The sequence below is a fragment of the Zosterops lateralis genome (assembly GCF_965231275.1).
Source record: "Zosterops lateralis genome assembly, chromosome: 1".
Lineage (NCBI taxonomy): Eukaryota > Metazoa > Chordata > Aves > Passeriformes > Zosteropidae > Zosterops > Zosterops lateralis.
Window position 1 is genome coordinate 39,128,066 of NC_139762.1, and position 25,983 is coordinate 39,154,048.

The 25,983-nt window shown below is 38.4% G+C and overlaps 1 protein-coding gene across 1 annotated transcript in view; it reads right to left on the minus strand.

The window, feature by feature from the left end:
- ZNF385D (zinc finger protein 385D) overlaps nucleotides 1-13,605 on the minus strand; it is a 411,296-nt gene extending 397,691 nt beyond the window's left edge. Inside the window, exon 1 of the mRNA XM_083871500.1 lies at nucleotides 13,343-13,605. Within this exon, the coding sequence (XP_083727626.1) occupies nucleotides 13,343-13,451 (109 nt within the window). The 5' untranslated portion in view covers nucleotides 13,452-13,605. The remainder of the gene's footprint in view (nucleotides 1-13,342) is intronic.
- Between the last annotated feature and the right edge of the window lie 12,378 nt (nucleotides 13,606-25,983).

Below are 25,983 nucleotides of genomic sequence, written 5' to 3' on the forward strand. Positions count from 1 at the left end.
CAGTACTATTATATAAGCAACTGTGAAATTTGGAGCTCATTGGGCTGACAATTTGGACTCTCATTATAATTGTGAAGAAAAAACTCGAATAATTTCACATACATTAAAACCACCACAATCGTCTTTAAGAAAAGAAAATTAACATCTGTATCTTAGCCATATATATATGTGTGTGTATACACACACACACACACACACATATATATATATATATATATAAAATCAGAAAACTCTGTAGTGTGCCAGATGGACATTTGAATACACAGGTGGCAGGAACACCAAATCCTAAAAAGGAAAGGCAAGGGCTTAAGCAGGAGGGGGTGAAAAACACATTTAAATTCTTGTCTCTGACAGTGACTTGGATTTAACTGAGGTTATGGGAACTGAATAAAGGGGGAAGAATTTTTGGAACAGTAAAGACATGGAAATTAGTGTATAATGAAGAAAAGAGTAAGAGAAAGAAATAAAATATGTCAGTGTATTTAAAGTATCTTTCCTCCCAGGATTAGGCAGAGGCAGAAAGGCTACAATGGGATAATGCCAAAATTATATACAAGAATTTAAAAAGTAAAGGAGAGACACAACCAGGCAAAATTATTCAAGAAAAATATAAAAAGAAAAAGAAAAATAAAAACTTTACTAAAAAGAAATGTAACTGATTACAGCTTATAGTTTGAACAAAATTGCTTGATTCCGTAAGCACGGTTTGCACTTAAGCTGGGTATGCTCATCATTTTGTATATATCCCCAACCTTCTATTTTGAATATTTTTTACCGTTAATTTGACCTGTAAGAGTGTGCAGAGGATGGTTTAAAAAGCAAAAAGAAATGATTTTTCCATTTTGATGGGAAGCAAAAAAGATGCAGAAATTATGCAGCTAACACATGTATACAAAATAATGAAAAAAACCTCAAACCATGAGCAGGTATTTGCTAAATGCAACTATTAAACATATTTTCATTCACTTAACTATAAGGTTTTTATCTACAGCATTAAAAGTATTCCAGAATGGCTTTATTTAGGAATGAAAATTATTACCCACATGTCAAATACCTATTATTTTAGATCTTATTTAGAAAAGTATCTTATCGGCCTCTGGGGAAACAGAATAATTAGTCAAGTTGACATCAAAATAATTTCCAAAAATATTAAGAAGTAGGTCAAAAATAAGCCTTCTATTTGTCTTTTTGAGAGGAAAAAAAAATAATAAACATCTCACTTGTTAACAGCTGCACCTGAAAATGGGCCGAAACTAGGCAGCTTTATGCTTCAAAGTTATTCACACTTCACAAATAAAATGTTACCTCACCAAGGAATAGGGAGAGAAACAACAGTTCTACTTTGTTACAGACTTTTATATTGAGATATTTACTGCCACCCTATCACTATCAAATCTGATAATAAACCAGGGATCAGCAAGCAGGAGATTAAAGGCTCACCTGAGAAGATGGAAAAAATGAAATTGATGAAAACTGTCCAGACTGTGTCAGTTTCACAGGAACAACCATCCAGATGGAGGGACTATCGGAATATTGGAATTAAAGATATGAGTACTCTCAGTCTCTCTCTGCCTTTTTGAAATGTAAATGAAAACTGCTGGAATTGTTGGACAAATATAGATATAAATAGATTGACTGATTGATTGATTGATTGATCGATTTAGGGTAAGTCTCCTCATGTTAACCAGCTTTGTTGAGCACAGGATCAACATTATATTAAATGGAGATCCCTGCTTATCCTTGGGCTTTCTCTCCTCTTATTGGAGATTTTTTTTCTCCATAGTCACTATATGCATTCAATTTCTGTTCTGTAAGAAAAGGAAGTAGTTATTGCTGTGCGGTCTGGCACACAGGTAGTTAAGTTGCTACATGACCATCAAGGTCATCTGAGTGTTTGTCAAACTGAGAAGCCACAGCCCAAAAGAAAGAACTGGCCAGACAAAAAAGACAAGAAATAAAGGTTTATGTACATAATCTTTAATGGATGGATGGCTGAAGGGTTAAAGAGTAAGACTGTATTACTCAACAAGAAAAAGGAGTGTGTGCAGTTCTCAATACCATCCAACTAAAAAACAATAAATCGCAGCCCCCTCTTCCAGATGCCACAATGAGATTTGCATTTCCCAATTACTTTCTACTGATTTCACAGTCCAGCAACCAACTATGTTGTGAACGTGAGATGATACAAGATGAAAATGGATATCCTTCAACTGCCTGACGCTCTCTGAGACCATGGTATTTCTGAGCAGGTATAAATCTATTACAGAACAGAAAGTTGTCCCAACCTCTAGAAGCAAACAAAGTGATGTTTGAACTATCCCCTTCCACAAACAACGCCTCAGAGAGGAGGCAGACCCACACAGAGGCACTCCATACAGTGCCTAATTCTAATTTGGGGGCTACGTGGGCCCAAATCCGTGCCTGTTCCTTCATGCACAAGAGCAGGTGCAAGTACAGTCAGGGCACTGTCTCTTATAGCAAGCAAGAGTCTCTCCCAGAAATGTGCTGGGTGTAGGAGTAGTGGATCATCAGGACAGAGCAAGTCTAATTTCATTCTCTGTGAACTGCAAATGCAATTTCTTTTGCTGCATCCTGGGAAAAGTACAGCAGCAAAACTATCCTCCCACGGTGGATTTAGTAAAGTGATTTTTTTTAAATGAATGGAAAGAGAGAAAAAGAAACCTCATGAAGACTAAAACTCCATTACTTGTATATATTTTCAATTATACTGTCTAAAATCGAAGTTCTACTCTGACATCTTAAAAGAATTTATTTTCTTTCAGTAAAGAAATTTTCTTTCAGCTATCGGTTAAGATTTACAAAAAAAAAAAAAAAAGTTCCGGGAGGTGGGTGGTGTATCGCTACACCGAAAGCCAAAATAATCACTTTCCCTGTCCTCCCCATCCTCCTACATTTTCCTTTATGGGTTATTCTGCTTTAACTGCCTACATTCTTCACCTGAAGTCAAACCCTCTGTTTATGGCATCACAGTGGTTGCTGTGGAGGCTGTTACGATGTACAAAGCCAAAAGTGATGAGTTCAAGTTTGGACTGAGCAGTAGTATCTCATGAAGTGTTTCTGAAGGACCTGGGGATATTAAAGAAAAAAAAAATAAAACCAGGGAACATATATTGAAAACAAATTAATTAACTTCTTAAATGACTGTTTGCCATCAACTTTAATTATCACGACTGTTTTTGGATCTATTACTCCAGTGGCAGTAGAGACTGAGTGCTAAACTCTACATATGGAAGCGAGCACACAACAGGAACAGGCACTGCTAACACAGATGGCAGCAGAGTTCCCAGCCACACTGCTGTGCCTGCTGTGATTGCTGTCATCTTCTGCAGCAAAAAAACATACAAACCATCAAGTGTGGTAAACACAGACAGGCACTGTGCAGTGCTGTTCTGACAATGAGAGGTCTCCATGGCACCCTTCACTCTGCACAGCTTCCTCTGCCAGATTCAAGGTTCCCTAAAGTATGACCAGAGAACACACGTTCCTGAAAAAGCTATTAATTCATCGCAATTCCTTCTACTGTATGGATTGGCTTCACACACTCTTTCTCAAACACAGGCACATTTCGAAAAATAACTGTTGAAGTACAAATGCTAATTCTCAAGAAACACATAAAATACTAGAAATGGGAGAAATCCATCTTGGGATTTGCATCACAAAGTCAGCCACTGCCAAATTTTCACAGCTTTGGTAGCAGAGAGAGTTCTTATTTTTTCCCTACATTAGGAAAATCATAAATGACTTTTATTTACTGAGTCATTCTTCTATTCACTGAGTTTCTCAATCATCTTTTGCCCCTACCTTTGACACCTGAAGTATTAACAGGAGTGTAGGCTTCAAGGAAAACCATTGATCAAAGATTTCTGAATCATATCTGCACTGACAGAAGTTCTTACCCATCTACTTGTTAAAAAGAAAAAGCCTGTGAAGAGCAGTAGAACAAAGATAAAATCAGATGTCAGATTTAAAGAAAAACAAAAACAAACACTTGAGGACAAGACAAGGAAGAGAAAATTTTCAAAAATAAGACTTTAATGGCCACAGAGCTCAATGAAAGGTCTTATTAAAATATTATTAAACAAAGAAAGCGAATCTCTAAACAATCTTTTAACATGAGTGCCTTGAGACTGCTGGTGGACCAGCAGAAGCATTAACAAATTAATTATACCAAATAGCTGAATTAATTAGGATATGTGAGAGAACAGCAGTTAATTCCAAAAGTTATAACGTGCATTGTAAAGAAAAACAGCACTCTTTTATATCAAGAAAACATACTACCAGCAAGGTTGTACTACTGCATGGAGGCTATGTTGCATGGAGATTTCTTACATAGGAGTATTGATGGGAAACTATGAAATTTACTTGTAGGTTTGTCCACAAGAAGATACCAGGACATAAAGATGCAGTGGAGCTGCTGGTTCTTTGTCAAACTCCTTAAGCCAGGAACAGGGGACATCCAGAGAAATCCACCTACCCTGTGGGCAGGGTGTCAAGTGGAATATCAGAAGCAGTCTCATTACAATCCAAAAGATAGGACCTTGTGGGGGATCAAAAAACCCAAATCAAAATAAACCAACCCAAACAAAATAAACACACACACACCCCCCACATAACCTCTCTTCCCTCCCCCCACAAAAAAAAGAGTCTTTCAGACTCTTTCCATAATGACCAAAGACTTTTATGCTGTAACGACACTGGAACATTTCAGTTACTCAGGTTGCCAAGACCATTCTTGTCACAAACTCTTACATACACTTCTGATTTATGCAGATATTGAAGAGCCAGACAGCTGTACTTCTCCAAAAGTTAGCTAAGTTTCTAGGTGAATTCAGATAAGGGGTTGCAAGCCTAGGAATAGTTAGAATCCTTTTTATTCAGAACACTATGGATTTAGCACATGATTAGCTTTCCATAATATCTTTTCTGGAACATCCTAAAATAAGTCAGCTTTCATTACGTTTCACAAGTGGTACTTCAGATCATCAGTGGAATCACTTTAGCACCACTTACTCTTGGACTTATTTCTAGGAAGATGCCCATTATCTAGAACTCCCACTTTTCCAAAATTATCAGGCTCTCTTTGCCTTTTTGATGTGAAAAAGTAACCACTTAGCAGACTTTTTGCACTCCTTCTTTGGTTGTTTTCAAGATTGGATTGAAGAAAGCCCTGAGCAACCTGATCTGATCTCACAGCTGACATAGAGGAGGAAACTGGATGAGAGATATTCCTTAGGATCCTTCCAACCTGAATCATTCTATGTATTCCTCAAGTTTCCACTAGCTAGGCTGAATACAATCAAAACTAGACTAGATTTGACTAGATTTTAAAAAAAACCCAAACAAACAAACAAACCCCCACCAATCATCATATACGATTGTCAAAATACATCAATAAATTTTTTCGCCACTTTCCTCTTTTTGTGCTAAGGAAATCATAAAACAGAGTTTGAGTTTGCAGAATATAAAAGCCTTGGGCTAAAAATGTCCATCTGCCATCGAATTGGCATCATCTTGGTGCAGGCATAAGAGGGAAAATAAGCTAGTCAAGGACACAGCTACAGCTTAACCCTCCCTGCAATGGAACAACTGCTCAATGCTGCTAAGAACTCCAAAAAAACTCTCAGGTTTCACTTAATCATCTCTTCTGTGAGATCATTTGTGTGCTCACTTCCCTGGAACAAGTGCCAAAACAGAAGAATTCAGAAACCCTGAAAAATCAGCTCCCTGATCTGGTGCATATAGCAAGCAGCTACAGCCCACAAGATCAAACCCTTCCAAGATCAGAATCTCGCTCCAGTCACTGCAGTTTCTCTAAGGTAATCCTTTTCTCACCTTTACACTTGCAACAAAGTCCTCTCCCAAAAATTAAAGTAACTGAGCTGGGACTAGCTTTTCAGCCTGGGCTTTAAGAAAACAAAGACTACATAGGAAAACAAAAACCTCAGCGATACATGCTTCTGTTCTAACCAGATTAACACCACTTCTCAGTGAAAAATAACAAGAAATCCTCCACAACTGCACAATGAATAAAAACAGTGGTAAATTCTTTCTTGCTTCATTAGAACTTGCCTTTGTAGGCCAAACCTCAAAGCAATTTAGGCTGCACCCAGCAGTACCATTAACACAAACAACTGACCATCCCTCAGGCAACTTCAGTGTTAACTGAAATCAATACCTGGACTGGGAGCAGTCCTGCCATAGAGAATATACACAAGTCCAACGTCATCAGGACTGGAAAAGACCGTGTTTCCCTAAAACATATACTGTGATCTAAAAAAAAAAAAAAAAAAAAAAGCACTTTCTTCCATTTCTTAAGTGGATTTACAGGCTTTAATATATCTTGGAATTACAAGTAGCTAGAAAGCAAAAAATTCACAACTCTAAGTTAAATAAAAATTGAATATTTTTTCCCATTCCCTCTAATTCAGGTTTGAACATTGTAGGGAACACATTACTGATGTCAGGACTTGATTATGAAGATGTCTTATATTTTAAAATTATGCAGAAGTCTTGAAACCCGACCATCCCAGAATGCAGCATCTCATCTGTTTTGCAGTCCTGCTGATATGAATGCAACGCAGGGGTCCCTTGATCTCTCTGTGTACAGCTTCTCATTACAGAGCCTCCTCTCACTTACCTCCTAAAAAATTTTACTCACACCCACTTCTTGTCTAGCAGCAACCATGACCTCCCACATGAAACCACAGTGACAATCAGCCAAAGAGATGAAACTGATGAGGACATCTGGTTACACTACATGAATTTACTCAATCCAACTTCTGGAGAAGGAGTATCTCTTCTCAACCTCCCATTCCTCCCCCTCACTACAAATGCCAGCAGTTTAGACAGCTCTGTAGTTTCAGAGCTTCAGAGCAATAAGTATTGAACAAAATACTGGAATGGTTTGTACAGCAAAGCGCAATGCAGTCATTGACAATAACAACTCTTTTTTTCTTGTTTTTTTTCCACAGGCTCTTGGGTTCATTATCACAAACTAACAGTTCTACTTTAATCTGCCTTCAGGAAAAGGTTGTACCCACCGATTCTGACTCCTTGCTTCTACTTTTTGATGCATTCCACAGTAATGTGGCATCAACAACTCAATGAAAATTGGCTATAGAGAGCACACAAAAAATATTCTTAGACATCACAGTGCACAAGACCACAAAGCCATCTTAAAAAGAACACATTTTACACAGTATTTTGGGCTTATCCTTCAGTAGATCCTTCAGGATTTGCCTTCCAAATGCTTCCAAAGATTTTTTTCATAGATATAAAGAAAATAATCTCAATGATACTACTTCACAGTTAAGGCAAATGCTATTTAATGAGTCAAGGATCTGCCAGTGTAATGCCTTTTTAATAAAAGGGCATTTATTTTCAAAATGCTGCCTAAATAGCAACCAGAGTGCTATCTTTTAGCCCACTCACAAGACAAGAGGTACAAATTTACATTTGCTGGCACAGCCTCCCTGCCCTGTAGCCCCATCCTTTGCACCGTGTCACTTCTCTAAATTATTCAAAGAATGTCATTATAGTTTTGTTTCACTTGCTATTTATTGGTTTAATATTTTAATCAGCACCAATTTAAAATCCATCAAGAAAACAGAACATATTGAAGTGAACCTACAATAACAATATTCCTTGTTCCACTGTTGTAGGAAATATTACATCCTCTACACAATGTCATATGCATGAAGACAGAAAATGAAAATGCTGCCTTACAGTTTCATGAGAAAGACAAGTTAAATCCTTAGAGGGTAAAGATATTCCAGGTCTGGGGATGGCTTATGTTTCCACTGCTTGGAACAGCACTGGGAATAGCCCAAATTCATATGGGAAAGCAGTCAGGAGCTGCCACAGTTCCAATCAATTATTAAGGCAACATGACAAAACAAATTCAGTGCATAAACAGACATTCCAACTGTAGTTAATGGACAAGATGATTCACTGTTTTAACATGGCAAGGCTAAATGGAAAGACAAAGGCAGAGATGTTAAACCAAATACTAGGACTGGAAACTTCCAGAAGCAAGTATAAAATGCCCCGGAGCCAGGGTTACTCAAAATATAAGATATTTTAGAATGTACTGAAATTAGATAGTTTCTATAGTTCTGTCAGAGTAATCATTTCACCTACTTTCAGAATTTTCAACAGCAAAAGCCAAATTATCAGGAAAGTGATTCCTTTTTTTTTCCTTTCAGGTCTCACCTTGTACTTCCCAGCAAGGTAACTTGAGACTCTGTCTGACTGAAACTACCCAAATAGTCCATAAAAAATAAAAGTCAGAAAAATATATCTGGTTATGAAATGGAAGGGAAGTCTTTGGTTTCTTAACTACATTTCTGTGCCAAAATTAGAGTTAAATAAATATCATAAAACTGTATTTGGAGTCTGCTTCTAAGATCTAGATGGTGAGTTTTTCATTCTATCATAAATTAAAATTTAGAATAATCCGTGGATTTTTAGCTCTGATTACTTATCTCTAATTGAGGACGCTATAATGCTAGGTTTTATCAGTATCAGAAAAATCCTCTTCTACGAACTGGGAATCAACTAGGGTATTACCTTTCTTACAGTGAATTAATTTGAAGAACAAAACAAAAGAAACAAACAAACATTTTTACAAAGAAACAAGCAAACAAACAAACAAACCCCCAAAAAAACCAAAAAAAAAACAAAAAACAAAACAAAAACAAAAACAAAAGAAAACAAAAACAAAACAAAACAAAACAAAACAAAAAAAAAAAAAAAAAAAAAAAAAAAAAAAAAAAAAAAACGCAGAAAGAGATAACAGCTAGCTAGCACTTACATCAAAGGAAAAAGGGAAAGGCTAATCAAGCTAAAATATGTTTGGCAAACCAACTCCTCTTGTTCTCCAGGCCAAAACCCTTATCTATCCATTTGTTTGGAAAGCCATGCCTTCAGAGCAAGGTCTGCATTACACAGTAAACACACTGCCTTACTAATAAGACCCCAAAAGTGGCTGAGGTATCAAAGTGTCAGTAGATGTAAACAGAAATAACATCAATGTTCATATATTCTGAACATATAGGTTAGGAAAATGTTTAGATATTTAAAATCTACCTGCAGACTATTCCAGCTGATCACAGAAAAGATGTTTAGTTGCTTCAAGAAGAAAACTTCCATCCCTTTATATTAAGCATATACATATACATATATATATATATAAAGCCTATATTAATATCAGACATTTACTTTCACAAATGCTACAATAAGGCACATGTAAAAAGTGAGGTGAGAGAACTACGCCTCAAGCTAAACAGAAGATTTGGTTATGACTACCTCAGTACGACCAACAACATTATTTCCCAGGGGACAGAGAAGGAAGAAAAGGAAAAGCCAACAGAAAAATACTGAAGCACATCCTTGAATGCTTCAAGAAGAAATGTACAAAGATGAGAACATCTGAGAGTGGAAAGCTCAAGCACAATTTAATTTCTTTACTGTTAACTGTGGTATTAGTCCAGTCCAGGAGCAATCTGGATGTTTGCACATGTGCATACAACTAAGCTTATTCAAGAGGAGAACAATGAACAGGTTTGTAGGGTTTTTTTCCACTCTCTCCATTCTCCCAGCAGTTCAACACAGTCAGAAAAGACCATGTCCCCGCAGCAATTATATGTTGATTTCTACCCTTCCCACACTACAACCTTTCCATTACACCAGACAGACATGGCAACAACTGTTTTTGTCTTATTCTGTGACAACTCTAGACACGTGCAGACTAAAATTAGTCAGTAGATCCAGGTGAAAAAAGAGGTCTGTGTTGTTAGAGCTCATATTCATTTATCCAATCTACCTGGGTATAATTCAACATTTTGGCATAAAACCAACTGATTTCATTGTGCTGGCTGGAGCACAGAGGACTTGCACTTGCCAGTCTAAATATGGCACATTTTGTCAGCTCTTTAAGGAAAAAAAAAACCCTAATAAATTGAAAGTAATTGTTTTCTGTCCAAAATTTCACCTATGCGGACACACACACTCTTTCTATACAGACATCCGGCACTATTTACTTGGGCTGTTTTTCCCTGGTGTTTTTATACTAACTTTCACATTGCTTTTTAGAACAGATATGAAACATTGCTTTCTCTCCAGAAGTTATTTCTGGTGGTACCAAGTAATTTAAAAATTACTTGTTTCACAGCTTTTAGTCACAATCTTTCGTATCTGCTCCTCAAGGGAGGAGGTTTTCTCATACAAATATTTCAAAGTTTTCTTAAGCAGTACATTAAAATATTACTTTATTTACATATTTTTTATTATGTTACTCATCAACATCTTCTGCCTAAAGAGAATCTGCAACAGAATTCTGGCTATAGCTGTCAGTTTTCAAGGTCTTTGGAGTTTTTACAGGTAAGTTGTCAATGACAACCCAAGATTAAATCATTTTAAAATGGACTTTTTACAAGACTCTAAATATTTACCATCTCAACAGGATCTCAAGCTTTTTGCTGGAATCTTGACAAGACTTCATTTACTGTATAGATCACAATGGGTGGAAATGCTAGTTCTGCTTTATATTGATCTACATGGTATGAAACCACAAAACCTGTAAAACAAGAACTTACACATGAGACCACAGGGAAATTTTCATATTTGTATTTTTAAATATCAGAAAAGTATAAAAAAGTCCCCATAATTCCTCATGTAAAGGGTGAGAAGAATGTCAAAGCTGGAAAATATTTGTAACTTGACTCAGTTAAATGGCAGGTTTGCTCAGCTGCAACTCAATATGCACCCTGCCAATTTAGACCCTTAAGTGATGCCCAAATAAACATATCTTAATCCAAACATACACAGAAATATTGTGCATGGTCTTCAGGTTTTGTCAATCATAACAGTGCTGTTGAGATCCATAGAGTTAAGATACTTTTAACCAAGGCAGGACAGGGGCCCATTGAAATGGTTTTGTAGCAAAAACAGGGTGAGGAAGAAATATTACTTCCCAAATTCGAAGATATTTCATACAGCTCTCTTGTGAACAGTTCCCAGCTCACTTTGATAACTGAATGCATGCAGGTATAAATGAGTCAAACCTGTCAGTCTGTTTGCTAATTAAAAACTGTTGGTAGTTCACATACTACAATTTTAGGTGTATCTTACTTATAACCCCTCTAATGGTTTAGCTTAAACATTTTAAGTAAATTCTCTGTTCCTGCATGATGAATTGATCAATACTGCTTACAAAAGCTGAAATTTACTTAAAAGTCCATTCTTGGGAAAGAGAGCGTTTTCTATAAATTCAAAAATTTTGTAAGCATACTAAAGTAATAGCACTTCTTTGGTTTTCACCCCAAATATTTCCCTATAGTACACAATCAGTATTAGGGACATGCAAACTACTCTGATTTCATTTTTACCTTACATTTGGAGCTGTCAAATGTAACTGGTCTGGTAACTAAGTCTAGTTCACTTTGCAAAGGCAATATAATAGAGTGCTTATTTTTAAATTACAGTTGAAATCTAATCGAGATGAAAAGTGTATGGGTTTCAGTGTAACACAGTGTTGCAGCAATTACTTAAATGTGAATTCAGTGTCATATGATACTTTAGAAAACATTCATAAGAAGCAATCCTGATAGACTGAAGCATACCACACCTTTTTTCTTAAGGTAAATTAGAACCAAGTTATTTTATAAGTCCATAATTTAACTAATTTAGGGTAGAGTTGTTAGAATATATTAATCATAACACCATATGCAGGATTATAAACTTTGCCACAATTGCACAGCTGAATCAGCCAAATGTTTTCAGTTTGGCCCGACACCTCACACTACAAAGTCTGTGGATTCAATTCTGGCTCTTCTTAGGTCAGTGGCAAAATTCCCACTGAATTCACTGCATCCAGAATCTTGGTCTGTGTGCCTAGCTACTGTGTAATGCCCACATATAACAGGTATACAACTTCAAGGAGACACATCAACATCAACATGAGAGTCCCTACTGCCAGTATTACACTCAGAATTAATAAGAAAAATATTTACAACTCTTTTTAAACAACCACTTTTCTTCTCTAAATGGATAACACTTTTTCTTCCCCACCGAATTTATTTTAGAGGGTTATTGACATCCACTGACAAAATCTTTGCTCCGACTTTTAGTCTGCTTCCTCTTTTGGCTTGTGAAAGAGGCACAAAGAAGCAAAATGGAAAAGGAGATGTTGCTGCAAAAGCACTCCAGCTCAGAAATATCCAGGTGATAGTGAATGGAAGAAACACTGAGTTTGCTTTTATTTCAGACCTGCATTTGAGTGTATTACTTTCTTAGCAAGCATCTTCTCAAAACGCCAACACCTGAGATGCCAGGCTCCCCGCCATCCCAACATCTTTGTCATCAAGATCACTGAATGAGCTACAGCAACCTCAGGACTTGTGAGGAGTACAAATTACCCCTTTAGCCAAATTAGATTCTCAGGAAAAGACACGAAGCTACTTTGGGGAAAACATAAACAACAACAAACAAATGACAATTGATGCAGAACTTAAGCACAACTTAACCTCACCCTTGAAGGATCAGGTCAGAGACTTCTGCAAACCCACTTACCCAAACAGAGGATTTAAAACCCCAGGGGGAACACACACCTAGGACAAATTCTAGTGAGATTTCCAGATTGCAACCAGATCCAGAAACAGTTGGGTTTGCTCCTCAGAGCAGAGAACAGTGACAGCCAAGCAGTACAGTAAGGAAACCGTACATGACAGGCTTGGCTCTGGGTAACCCGCATTCAGCCTTTAGCACACAAGGGTCATGAACCTCAACATTTGTTTTCAATAGCTCGTGGAACACCACTCCGTTCTATGCCTTCAAAGTCAGGATCTGATTTTGGGAGAACTGTCTGTGTGCTGTTCAGCCTTCAAAGAGAGCATCTGTCTCCCCGAACAAGTGAGGGAGGAGGAGACAACAGCACACAGGGCAAGATTTTCAACAGTGCTTTCCGGGCATTAAGATCCTGAAGAGATTTCGGGGACTCTTCTCAGGTTCACTGGCGTTTGCCAGATTGCAAATGCTTTCTGCAAAAATAATCAAAGAAGCCGCTATCAAAGCAAGATGCCAAAACGCGGGTGAACACTGCTCCTCTCCTTTCGCCTCGGCAAATAAAAGACACAAGGCGCATCTCGGCGGAATTTGGGAGCGGGGAGCTCCTGTCGCTCCGCACCCGCCGGAGGGAAAGGGAGAAGAGGCTCCCCGTGCCCAGAGGAGCCGGGCGGGTGACACAAGTCCCGGGCAAGTTGGCCTCGAGCTGCCCCGCGCGGACCTCGGGCTCCCGTCCCGCCCCGCCGAGCCGCCCCCTTACCGTGCCGGGGCTGGGGCTGGGGCTTGGCGCCCGGCGCCTTCTCCTTCCTGCCGCCCGCCGCGCTCCGCATCCGCCAGCCCGCCGCCCCCCTGCCCAGCGCGCCGGCCATGCCGCGGGCGGCACCGCCAGCCCGCTCCCGCTCCCGGTCCCGGTCCCGGCGGGGCGGGAGACAGAGCGCGGGGGCGGCGGCGGCGGCGGGCGGGAGCGGCGCGGTCCCCCCGGACCCGCCTCCGCCCGGGCCCGTGTCAATCAGCGCGGGCGGCAGCGCCCAGCCCGGCCAGCGCCGCCCCGCGCCCCCCGCCCCGCTCTCCGGGCTGCCCTGGGCACGGCGGCCACCCCTGCCCGGCCGCGTCCCTGCGCCGCCAGCCCTGCTCGTACCGTGGGGACGGACGGCATCGGAGGCGGCCGTGATGGGCTCCTGGGATCAGAAGAATTCCGCGCTTGGGAAATGACAGCCCTCGGCACAAGCCTCCTCCTGCCCGCCGGCAAGTCCTCCTACAGCACCTTCCCTGAAAAACATGTGTACGTTACCTCCTGCCATCAAAATCATTGGTTGTGCACACTCCTGACTCCATACCGATGAGTAACTCAACCTGAGATTCCCACTTCCCACCAGACCATGTGTGGTGAGGCAACAGCCTGCCTCAACTCCCTCCCTCACCTCCGCGGAGCATCCTCTTCTTCCTCGCCAGAGTCCCGGGGACTCCTCCGGCCACCCAGTTCCTCCCCTGCTTTGGCCAGAGGTGGCCAGAATTTCTGTAGAAGGATAATTGCAGTGCAAGAAACATAAGGCACATAACTTCTGTTTGCAATCTCAGTAATAAATCCACTTGCAGATCAAAATATAGTAGTAGTCACTGCAGCAGCCCTGAAAAGTATTCCATGGTTGATTTTTAATTTTTCATACATATATATATGTGATCAGCACTTCCACAAAATGTATCCTTCTTTCTACATGGACACTGAAATCCAGAGAAAATGCATGCAGAATTTGCTCTGATTGAAAGAGGAGGAGAGGGAGACAAGAAACCTAAACCCTTCTTCATGTGCAACTATATTCCATCTCTGTTTCCTTGACTTCAAAAAAACTTGTGGAGAAAAATAATTAGGATTTGTTATCACAACTTTAAAACTTAATTATTTGGAAACTAACTCAGATCAAGGTTGTGATTTTTAAATTAATATTTTATTCTGAAATGCTTTTCAGCTTTGAAACTCAAACATCCAAGGTGTAAAGGACCTTGGCCCATAGCAGCACTGTTTTGTCCTTCAGCTAAAAATTCTCCTTCTCAATGCCAATCTCCACCAACAGCCCCTGTTTAGCTCTGCTCCATCCCAAGCCCTGAATGTCCCCACCACAGCCATTCTGCCTCACCTGTGAATTCTGGCTGGCAGAAGTGAGTTGGGAGTGTCAGGAGTGTGCTGAAGCTGTTGGTGTTCCAACACACTGCATCAGGGGTGTTTTTCATTAGCGCTGAGAATGATTCATGTGAACAAGGATCACTGACCTTGACCTCACATGCACAGATACACCCTGTGGTGATGAATGTAATAGAATAAACAGCTAGATACGACTGCTTATTCCCTCTTGCAGTGTTGTTCTTGCCCAACTCTATTGCTCTAGAATACAAATAATGACTCATTTGCTTTCCCTCATAACATCACATTTAGAAACCTGCTATTCATCTCAGCTTGAAGGGTCTTGAATAAATATGCTCCCAAAACGGCTGATTTAAATCACATATATTTTTATCGCTTGACACTGTTTCTGTTGTTATTGATAAAGACTACACAAGTGGGTGTGTGGTGTATCATGTCACTGCTGAGGAAGTTTTTTATAGTGAATAGTCTTTTGTTAAATCTACTTTTATAAGAGTATTTACACAGGGGAGAAGGATGAAAGAAATACAAAAGAAAATACATCTGGCGATCTATCTCCTTTTGCTAAGAATGAGAAAGCCCTACAGCAGTTATTTGGAATGCAAATAAAAAATAGAGTATAGAAGTGTTTTGTAGAGAGCAATATTTTTAAATGATGTAAAATATATATTCCATACAAAACAAAGTATCAGTAAGGAGGAAAAGTCGGCAGTAGTTGTATGCAGATTTAATATTCCGGAACAGCTTTAATAAATAGAGGAGGAAAAAAGGAAAAATAAAAACAACACTTGTACCACTCTTACATACTTAAATTTGTCACTGTGATAAGAGGTAACTTTGCAAAAACTTCCACAGCTGAAAAAACATATTTGCAATCCTTCCTTGAAAGATTGATTTTTCTATTGTCAACGTTTTTTTGTTTTTTTAAGGAGGAAAAGCGACAGGAGTCTTCTTAAATATTATTGTTCAGTGTACAGTACTACCTGTGATTTGACAGATCATCACACTTCATCATTTGCCAACAAAAGGTGGAATTCACAATATGAGAAGCCTCTGCTGAAAAGGTGCAGATACAAAAAATGATAATACTGAAGAGCTACCTCTGTGTTTCGTACTGTCATTTCTTTTCCACGGCATCATAGGTTTCAAGCTAATTTTTGTTTAGTCTTGTTTATGTTTCCTGCTCATTTAGCATTGGAGATGTACAACTGTTTTCATGTATTAACTTGGGGCTGTTTTTCCACTGGCAAATGAGTATTTGGGTGTCACATCTCTCTGTTTAGCATGTTCTTTGCACATAAGCACAAAACAGACTGGTGGTTTGAATACGTGTTCTAAATTTTGCTTTTGCTGAACAGACTTATTCAGACCTTCACAAATAGGAGCACTGCCATACTTGCTTTTTTGCTTAGGCATCTGTTGTTTTACCTAAGAATATTATGGAAGCATTTCCAATAGTACCAGTTCTCAGTGCTGAAATTATTATACTTGCTTCCTTTGGAAAGGAAAATACACAGTACATGCTGTTTTGTCAGACTTTCTGAGGATATGACCTCAACTTGGGAAAGCTTCAGCTCAGACCAAGGTATGAATCCACCTCTAATCCAGAAGCCTTGGACTCTCCTGTCCCTTCCCACCTTCCAGTCCAATACTTGGTGTCAACATCTTCATAATTTACTATTAGCATGAATTTTCTCTTAGCGTTATTTTTGTTCTGATGGCATCTACTTCTCTAACCTAGTCAAATAGAGAAAAGCTAGTTGAATGGAAAAGCAGTTCACAAAATTACACTGATTCCTTGCGGACCACCACTTGACATTCCACACAGGAATCTGTGCCCCTCCAGAAGATGCCTCGAGGTTACAAAGCATTATGAGAGATTTTGTACAAACCACACAAAAGCTGAATAACAAGCAGCACATCTTTTGCTTTTTCAAATTTTATTTTATTTTTTTTACTGCACCAACTTACCTGTCTGCAGCTGCCCTACTCTGATTTGTGCAGGTGCAGAGATGCAGCGAAGCAGCTGAATTGGCTCTCATCCCTCAGCTTGCTCTTTCTCAGCAACCTCAGCTGTTTTCATGCATTGTTTTGGGTCACCCACTGTAAGCTCTTCTTGTGCTTCCTGGTGCTGGATGAATTGGAAGCACAGCAGGGTGTCTTTGGTTGCAGCTACAAACCCAAGGGCACAGAGCAGGAGTTAAGCTGTGGTGGCTCTTGCCTTGACAATAGCAGTGTCCACCCCTACCACAACTTTATAACCTTCTGTGTAATCTGTCTGAGTCTTATTTCTTCTACATGCCAGGGGCAGCTATGCACACACAAGTCCAGCAAGGATATTGTGCCTGCACAGAGGGCAGCAGGGACCTCCACCAGCCCAAAACCCTAACACTGCTGCTGGCCAGAGCTGTTGGAGGCAGACTTCAAGGCTAATCTTAAACAAGTCGTTCTTTTGGCTTCTTATGCTCATAATTATTTCACAAACCTGGAGGTAGGTTTAAAGGGCTAGCTAATAAAGTAATAAAAAAAGAACATGCAATGATGACAGATCTCAGTACCAGAAGTTTGACAAAAAAGAACAGCCATTATAATCACGTTCAATGAATCAGAAATAGTGATTTATCCTCATATCTACAAAGTAGGATTTTTAGGCTACATATTCAAAAGTTAAAGTACACTTGAAGTCCCAGAATCTTTTTTTAAAGTTTAATATTGTTTCTCCTACTCCAAAAACTAGGGAAAAAATGGATAGCTGTGAAACAATGTCACACTGCAAAGCAACACTTTTGTTCCCTATACCCTTGCCCGTGCTTCTTTTTACGCATCTCTATTCATTCAGCTATTGCTCCTAAACCAGAAAAGTTGTTTCCCAGCAAGTGGAAGTGAAGGGATACATTTCCAATGGGTAATACAGAAGATACAGTTCATAAACTGCACCTACACGTTTCATGCTGCATAGACTTTGATCCAGTTGACTGCAAAAAGCAATCAAGGATCTGCCCAAAGAATTAGGGGTGCTGGAGAGGTGCACCAGGCGGATAAATATGGAAATTTAGAAAGCCCATGGGATACAGCTTTCCATTTAAGCATTTAAGCTCAAATTTTAAATGATCCTATTACATATTGAATGTCCTGCCAAAAGTCCATTTTTTACAAACTTGTACACAAATCTGATCAGAGAGACTTACTTGAATCACGGTCCTGTCTCTGAAAGTCCTGTTGTTGCAGGACAGACTTGTCTGAATGGTTTTGTGTCTTTTCATCCAATACACAGAAAAACTACTAGATTTGTAATCTCAAGTTCATTTATCCCAGTATTGATGCATGAGATATTTCAATATTTCACTATGTAACTTAGAACAGGCTGGGGAAACTGCATGTACAAATACATCACTGATACATTGAGCAAACATTTAGAGATAAAAGTATGTATTTCCAGGTACCACAACTTAGTAGCTCACAAATAAACCACAAGGTTTCTGAATGAAATAAAAGTTGTAAAGGTATAAAGTATAAAGAAACACTGGATATTTACTGCTTTTTCAGGTCAGCCCAGCTATGTGTCAGTGATTGAAACATAAAGCTTATGAAAAAGAAATTTCTGCTTTCAAAGCTATGGAATTATTGCAGGGCTGCCTCTTGATCCCTCATGTTAGCTAATGAACAGGAATGCTACTAAAGAGCTGGCACAAAAGACAGAGAATATTTAGGATGTGCAAGAGGCAGGATCCCAAGAGGACACACTGCTCTCAGGTATTTACTAGGGCTTCTCCTCTGGATACCCTGAGGAATAGGATTTTAAATAAATATAGTGCAAACTTATGCCCAGGGATCTTTGACACAAGAATTAGACGGTCAGTCATAAAAGGCTAAATTCAGATTTTAATTACCACAGAATTTAAGAAAGAAATAGCTATGCTAAAAAATTTTAAAGAGACCTTCCTTTCTATTTCTTTCCCAACCGAAACTGAATTCAGTTTAATATCACTGAGTATCACAATAGAATCATCTGAACTAAGGATTTAGTCCTTACAGTTGTGAGCAGAAATGGACATCTCATACATCTCATATCCTAACTAGAATGAAGCATTTGTCCTGCAGTGGGACTTCACCCTGAAGGGGAAAAAAAAAAAAAAAAAAAAAAGCTCTTTTTCACCTGTCTCCTACTTAAAGGTTCAGTGAGTCAGACACAGCTTTAGTTTCTATTTGCAGCTCTGTAGGAAACTGCAGAAAACCTACTGCCAGGGGCTGCAAGAGGAACATGCTGAATGAAGCATTACCTCTCCTGGCTGTGCATCTCCCTGCCAAGAGCTACAATATCTGTAGCATCCCTCCGGCATATGGCAGGTTGCAGGAAACCTCATCCAGGTTTCATAGCACTAGCAGCTGTGAATAGTTTGTTTGTTCCTTGTTTCTATGACCATAATTCAGGGTTTCACTCTCTCTTCTCTGTGAGTTATGCTTGAATTTGATATCTGGGATTGGCCCCAGCTGCAGTAGCCAAAAGTGCATTGAACACAGCCTATGCTACATACTGAGTAGCATGTTAATGTAACCAAACTCATGTAAGTTTTGTAGCTCTAATCAACCATTAAATTCACCACAACTGCATTATATGGCTTTTCCCTGACTTTTAGTCAAAAAGCGTTGCTTTGGGTAAAGAGAACAGAACAAGACAGATTTGCAACTCTCAAAGACGTGTCTCAAAATTATATAATTTGGTCTGTATTTCCCTCTCTATTCAATAATCGCCTAATTCTTAAAAGAATTGCTACATTAATATTTAAATTCTAAAAAGATTTCTAAAAACTACTTTAACAAAACATTCTGTGTACTGCTTCTGTGAAACATCAAAGAAGAATATGGAATGAAAATAAGGAAATTCCTTTGGAATTAGGGGTACACGAGATCCCTGATCATTAGCACTGATTCTTTTTCCTTTGGTTGGTTCCCTGCTAGTCAGTATATAACTTTTTAAAGTTTATAGTTGCCTTCATAATTTCTCAATTTTCTTTGGTGTTTTCATTAGTCCCTAATGGAACCATTTCAGTTCAGAAGCTATTCTCTATGCCTTTTAATTTTGGCTTCGTACAATATCCAGGGATCTTTTAGAGTTGAAGGGATGGGCACAACTCCATCACACTCAGTAGCAGAATTCCAGGACATTGTCACTGATGGTCTGACCATCCAACAGAACACGCTGACAAGCTCCTAGGTTATTGCAACATGACTTCATGACACCTCTGTCTCCCTGCTTCCTTCTTCTTTGATGTGCTGTAGAAAGAACTATCACATTACGATAAAATATTTAACCTCCTTGAGACCTATTTGCTCTGAATAATAGAATTTTTGCAACTTTGCTCTTTTGGCCAGCAGAAGAAAAAGTTCAGAGGTGGAAGAATGACTTCTACCTCCCAGGAGACGGACCAATGTGTCCCCTTCCTCTCTGAAAGCTTTTTTCTTCATACGCATACCAGAAAAACAATCTCATCTTGGAGTCAGAAGTAGATACTGCTAATGTTCACAATTATGATGCATGCCAGGTCGTGTGCTGTCTAGTTGATTGGCACATCTCAAGGCTGACAGAGACCAGAACTGTGTGAAATGTGAGATGAGAGTTGTTGTCAGCATTCCTCCCCTGCTGCCTCTGCAGCAACAGAGGCTTTACCTCCAGGCACAGTTCTGATGGATACGCTTTGGCCTTACCTATTTGATATTTCAATCTTGGTCAAAATCAACATTTCCACAGTACTACATGAATGCAGAAAAGGAAAACAGGAAATGCGTAGGAAATGGGGACAAGAGACAAGAAGCAATTTCTAACTGACCCAGTGCAAAGCTGAGCTGTGTAACACACTGCCCCCAGGAGCCAGTGCCCTGTTCACGACCAAAGGAAAACAATGCTCCTCTCCTGGGTTGCTTTAGGCTGTCACAGCCAGACTCTGCCTTTCCTACAGATAAAAGATAAAAAGACAATTTAATGTTTGACACCTTTGGAGTTCCCAATACATTTTTTTCAAGTTCAGCTTTAATAGCCACAGGACTAAAGGATATGGAAATACATGACAAGCCAGATACACGCCATGGAACTACTTGACTTTTAAAAACCAAAAAACACAGTTGGCAATAATGATCCTGTCTTCCTATTTTTTTTCTGTTTAACTACAGTAAAACTAAGACAGGCTATGCACATAACTGCTTCAAATCTGCCTCTGCTATTTTTATCTCATAATTTTCAACAGGAATACATTGTATCTTCCAGGATTTCATATTCCTATATCTCTCAGAGGCATTCCCTATATAGATACAGGGTTATATTTGTCATGTGTTACTTACTTGTTTCTTAAATAGTTGGTAGATTGTCTTCACTTGAGTTATTCCTTGGCTTTTGCTAATAAACCAAACAACAATTCCTATCAGTAATCAGGGAGTTAACCTTCTTAAGGCAGTTTTCTTAACATGTTTTTTAATCCCATGGGATACCTCTTGCATGTGTAAGGTATAATGGCAGAAAAGATCATTCTAGTCATTCCAGGCCTCAAAATAAAAAGCTGTTTTTGCTGAAACCAATTGTGTAAAGCATATAAACCAGGATATACTTTTTTTTTTCAGAAATCAGACTCAAGAAACATTTCAGCACTGCTGCATGCACACACTCACACAAAAGTAAATAAATATTGATAATTCAAGTCTGAATACCTGGAGTCCCTCTTGACGTATTGAATAACTCTGTACCGCACTGCTCTAAGAGACCTGAGACAAAAAGTCTGAATATTTAAAAGCTGCAGCAGTTCAACAGAATAATGCAACATCCTCTTAGACTTAGGTGCATCCTGTACTACAATAATTTCTTTCACTTAAACAGCAAAATTAAGTACTCATCCATAGGGAAGGAAACATTTTCTGAAACATATCATATTTTTGATCTACGTTTACATAATTTGCAATGAAAAAAAAATAAGATATGTGAAATGCTGCCCCTGATGAAGTCAAATGACTTCAAAGGATTTGGTAATATTTAAAAAATATAATACTGAGGTACACTCAGCATTAGATGAATATATGTAAAGGGATTAGCAGGAATATGATAAGCCCAAGGCACATGAAATATTAGCTAATCTCCCCATCCCCTGAATTGGGTTAATATCTTCTATATCCTCATATCAAATATAGATAAACTCAGTTTTGACCAAAGCTAAACTTACCTTATTTAGTTTCTGTTCCTGACTCTATCAACAGGAAACCTGCCTCAGTAAAGACAAAGGAGACAATGCATAGGACACACAAAACACAAAGCACAATTACCTAAAACTAGGCAATGCAATGTCTAAATTATAAACATTTTGCTACCAAAAGATGCAGTAATGTAGTGTTATGCGTCTGTGGGCAGACCTACCTTTGAGATGGATCAAAGTAACTCTATTAAGAATTAGAATTGGCAGTTCACAAAGCTATTTAGAGACTCCTAAATGTAAAATAGATAAATACAGCAGGGAGCAGAAGGAAAAATTGCCACAGGTCTCCCTAATAAAATGATGCTGACTTTTCCTTTGACACAAATATGTCAATTATTTATCATGCAAGAATTTATACATCTTATAATAATTATGATCAATAATCAGTTGAAATTCAGCATGAAAGCATGCCCCATCCTTGGGAAAAGTCTTTGGGCTCAATGGTCAATATCCATTCCTAAAATGGATGTAGTCTTAATTCTGGCATGTCAGTAAAGGATTTTGAACCAGAATTTGCCACTTTCTACATAAGTATTTTATCCAATATAAAGGCTATGGACTAAAAAGGAAATTTCCTTTTTCAGTCTTTTTTTAAAAAAATTTGAAATTAAATTTAAAATACTGGACCAAGCTACATTTGTGAGGAAGATACCTCTTTATTACTCTTTAGAGGTGCTCCCAAGAAAGCCTGCTAAATGTTTTTGGGTGGGTTTTTTTTTTTTTGGGTTTTTTTTTTTGTTTGTTTTTTTTTTTTTTGTTTTTTTTGTTTTGTTTTGTTTTGTTTTGTTTTGTTTTTTTTTTTTAACAGACATACTAACTGGATTTGGATTCTGACTGAGCTTAGATACAAACCAGGTGCCAAGCTGGGTGCCTGCACTCCAGGACCCTGGTTTTGCCCGGCTTCCAGAAACCACAGAAAAATCTTCAGGATTTTCAGGTCAATCCTGTAAGTGGTTTTTCTTTCAAGCAAGGGATTTGTGAGAAAAGTCCTGTAACTTTTCATGCTCCAAGTTTCAAATAGCAGAAAAATGTAATAGACCATTCTGTGGTTTTGAGATCATGCTGAATAAGGACAGAGTGCCAGCAGCTTTTAAATAATTTCCCTCACTATTAGACATAACAGTGACGGTGGAAGTTTGAACTAAAGCTTGCTTCCTTGATTAAATATTATCCCCTTGCCATTCTGAACTACAGCCTATAAGGAAAGCCCTGGAGTACATGCTTAAGCATGCATACAGTCCCATTAGCTTCAGTGAGCATAATGAGAAAACCAAATGAGAGTTTAGGCTTAAGTTATTATTTTAACATTGTTCAGAAGGAGTGAACTATTAAATGTTTCTTCAGAGAGATGTATTGAAGACATTGTTCTCAATCACAGGGTTTTTTTCAGCAGAGGCAAATTCTGTCTGATTAATGGCAATTTGGGGTTTTTCGCAGATACAGGAATTGTTCCAATAACATGGATTTATAGAAAGCTGTTGAGGGTCTGAGAAAGTTGAAACTAAAGAAAATCCTTATGTGTTGATGTATAAGCAACATCACATTTAAGTTTTTATTATTAAAAATTCTGTCTTTTTTGGGAACATTTAAAAAACTAGGAACATTAATAAAAATGCTTGTAGTCTTAACATTTTCATAGATTCAATAACTGATATCCAGGAAATGTTATTTAAAGTGTGCCTTATTTTTTCACTCTAGGGAAGAAAAAAAAATCACTTATCCATTTGCAAAGTGTTGTGGCATCACATTATTAATTCTTTTTACCATGCCAGAAACACATGTATAACAAAACCTCTTCGTTTAATTAGTTAGAAACATCATATATAACTGCCAAGGTCAATGAAATGTATACCAATGAGATAATAGAGGACAAAAATATTACATTTTTATGTTTTGATAAGCAATATTTCACTGTCTTGTAGCTTGTGAAATTGTTGAACAAAATTTAATTCAGAAGTCAAACATTTGACCACATGGTATCAATATAGCTCACAAAAATATGGGATTAAATATATCTTTTGAAACCCCTTGGTTTTTTACTTATAGAAAATACCATACAAGATCAAATTGAAAATTCATATTTTTATTGTTACTCAATAAGAAATAATAAAACATTCAGTTGCTGCAGTGGTTCGGCTTTACCAATGGGTGCAGCTCTGGCCAGCCCTGCCGCCACTACAACCCGGGGGCCACTTTGCCAGAGGCGTGGGCAAACCCGACCACGGTGCAGATAGTGCGCAGAATAGAAAGGCGGGACTCTCAGGATGTGCAACCAAGGGGCTGCGTGTTCCCCAAGGCAGCGCTCCGAGAGAGACGCTGACCTCGGAATGCCACGGCTCTTTATTGAGTGGGTTACAGGGGTGGGATTGCGTGGGACCAATCACAACCTTTTGCCAACGTATAATGAGGGAATGCACAACTTTTGAACCAATAATAAGTAACTTGGGGAGGAGGAATACATGATGAGGGGGTGGGGAAGTTATATAACTTAAAGATTGACACTTAACAGAAAAGTGGTAAACAACTATTATGGGATAGGGTTACCAGGACAACCAAGGTTTTGGCGGGAAAGTCTGGGGGAAGGAGAGAAGGGGAGAAGGAGAGGGAAGGAGAGGCCATCTTAAACAATAGTAATAATTACAAAATTATAAAACACAAATTATAAAACCAAACTGGAGCAGTGAAAACCCAATTGGAATTGAATTTAAGCACCACCACAAGTTGCTGCCTATTTTCAGATTTACCTTCTGGTTTAAGACAATTTTTGTTTTCTCCCTCAAAAAATCAGGTTGATCATTTGCACTGCACATATTATAATTAACTGCTAAGTAGTTCTTTCTATGTTATACAGCTAGGTGTAGAAAAAACTCTTTTGTATTATATGACTCCAGAAAGCTCTCCAAGCAAAACATTTCTTTGTTTTTAAGTGGCAAACCTACAGGTAAATGTTGGAGCTACACATATAATTATCATTCTCTCAACTTAAATAATGATAATTATTATTTCAACTTAAAGACAAATTTCTTTAAACTGCTGATACTGGAAAATCAGCTGTTTCATAGTAGGGAAAAAAGTATCTTCAAAATTATTTTAAACAAAATGGTTATCATATTTAGAAAGGATTCTTTCTCCCTCATCACCTCACTTGAGCTTGGGAATCTTAGACTGTTTGTGCCAACTCTGCCTCAGTGACTCATTCTAATTAAGCTTTTGGATTTGTTGTTTGTGTTGCTCTTTACGTTCCATTGTGCTGTGCCATTTTGAGAGCACAGATTGTATTTTTCTTAATAAAATGGGATGTATAGAGTCTTTCAATCGTATAGAATTACTCAGCATCCCTCTGGTCTTGTACAAAAACCTAAAAAGAACCGTTTAAAAAGTGGGGGTGGATCAAGAAAGCAATTAAATTGGGTTAATTGACATGATTCTGGACTCAAAAGTGTTCACTTGGCTCTGAGTCCTGCGATTAATGAAGTATTTGTTTGCACAATCCATCTGTGTGTAAGTGCTTGAGAAAAAAAAAAAAGACAAAGTATAAACACAGCTTTTAATAGATCCATTAACAAATAGATAAGTTGACATTTATCTTTGATATGTCAACTACAGATGAATATCATTACTACATTTACACGTGTCCCCATAAATTTCCCTTGAGCGCATAAGGCCTTTTTTAATGCACTTATTTTCTTAGACCCAACCTGTCAGTAACAGTACAATCTCCAGCTGTAGAAATAGGAAATCCTAAAACAGAAGCTGTAAGAAAATTTTCTTACAGCTAAAAAGAAAAATAAATTCCTTTATCTTCTCATGTCTGGTGATAGAATGTCCTAATATCAATTGCAAAAATTGTTATTCTTGGGTATTCCTATGGAAGAAACAAATTTTCTTCTTGGTTTGAACAAGTGCTTCATCTTTTCAGTTGTGTGGTGCAAATACACTCTGGTTGTGCATTCTGCCATGTCTGTGAACAATGAAAACCCACATAAAGTCCTCGCAATATATACGTTCATGTGGAATACACAATAG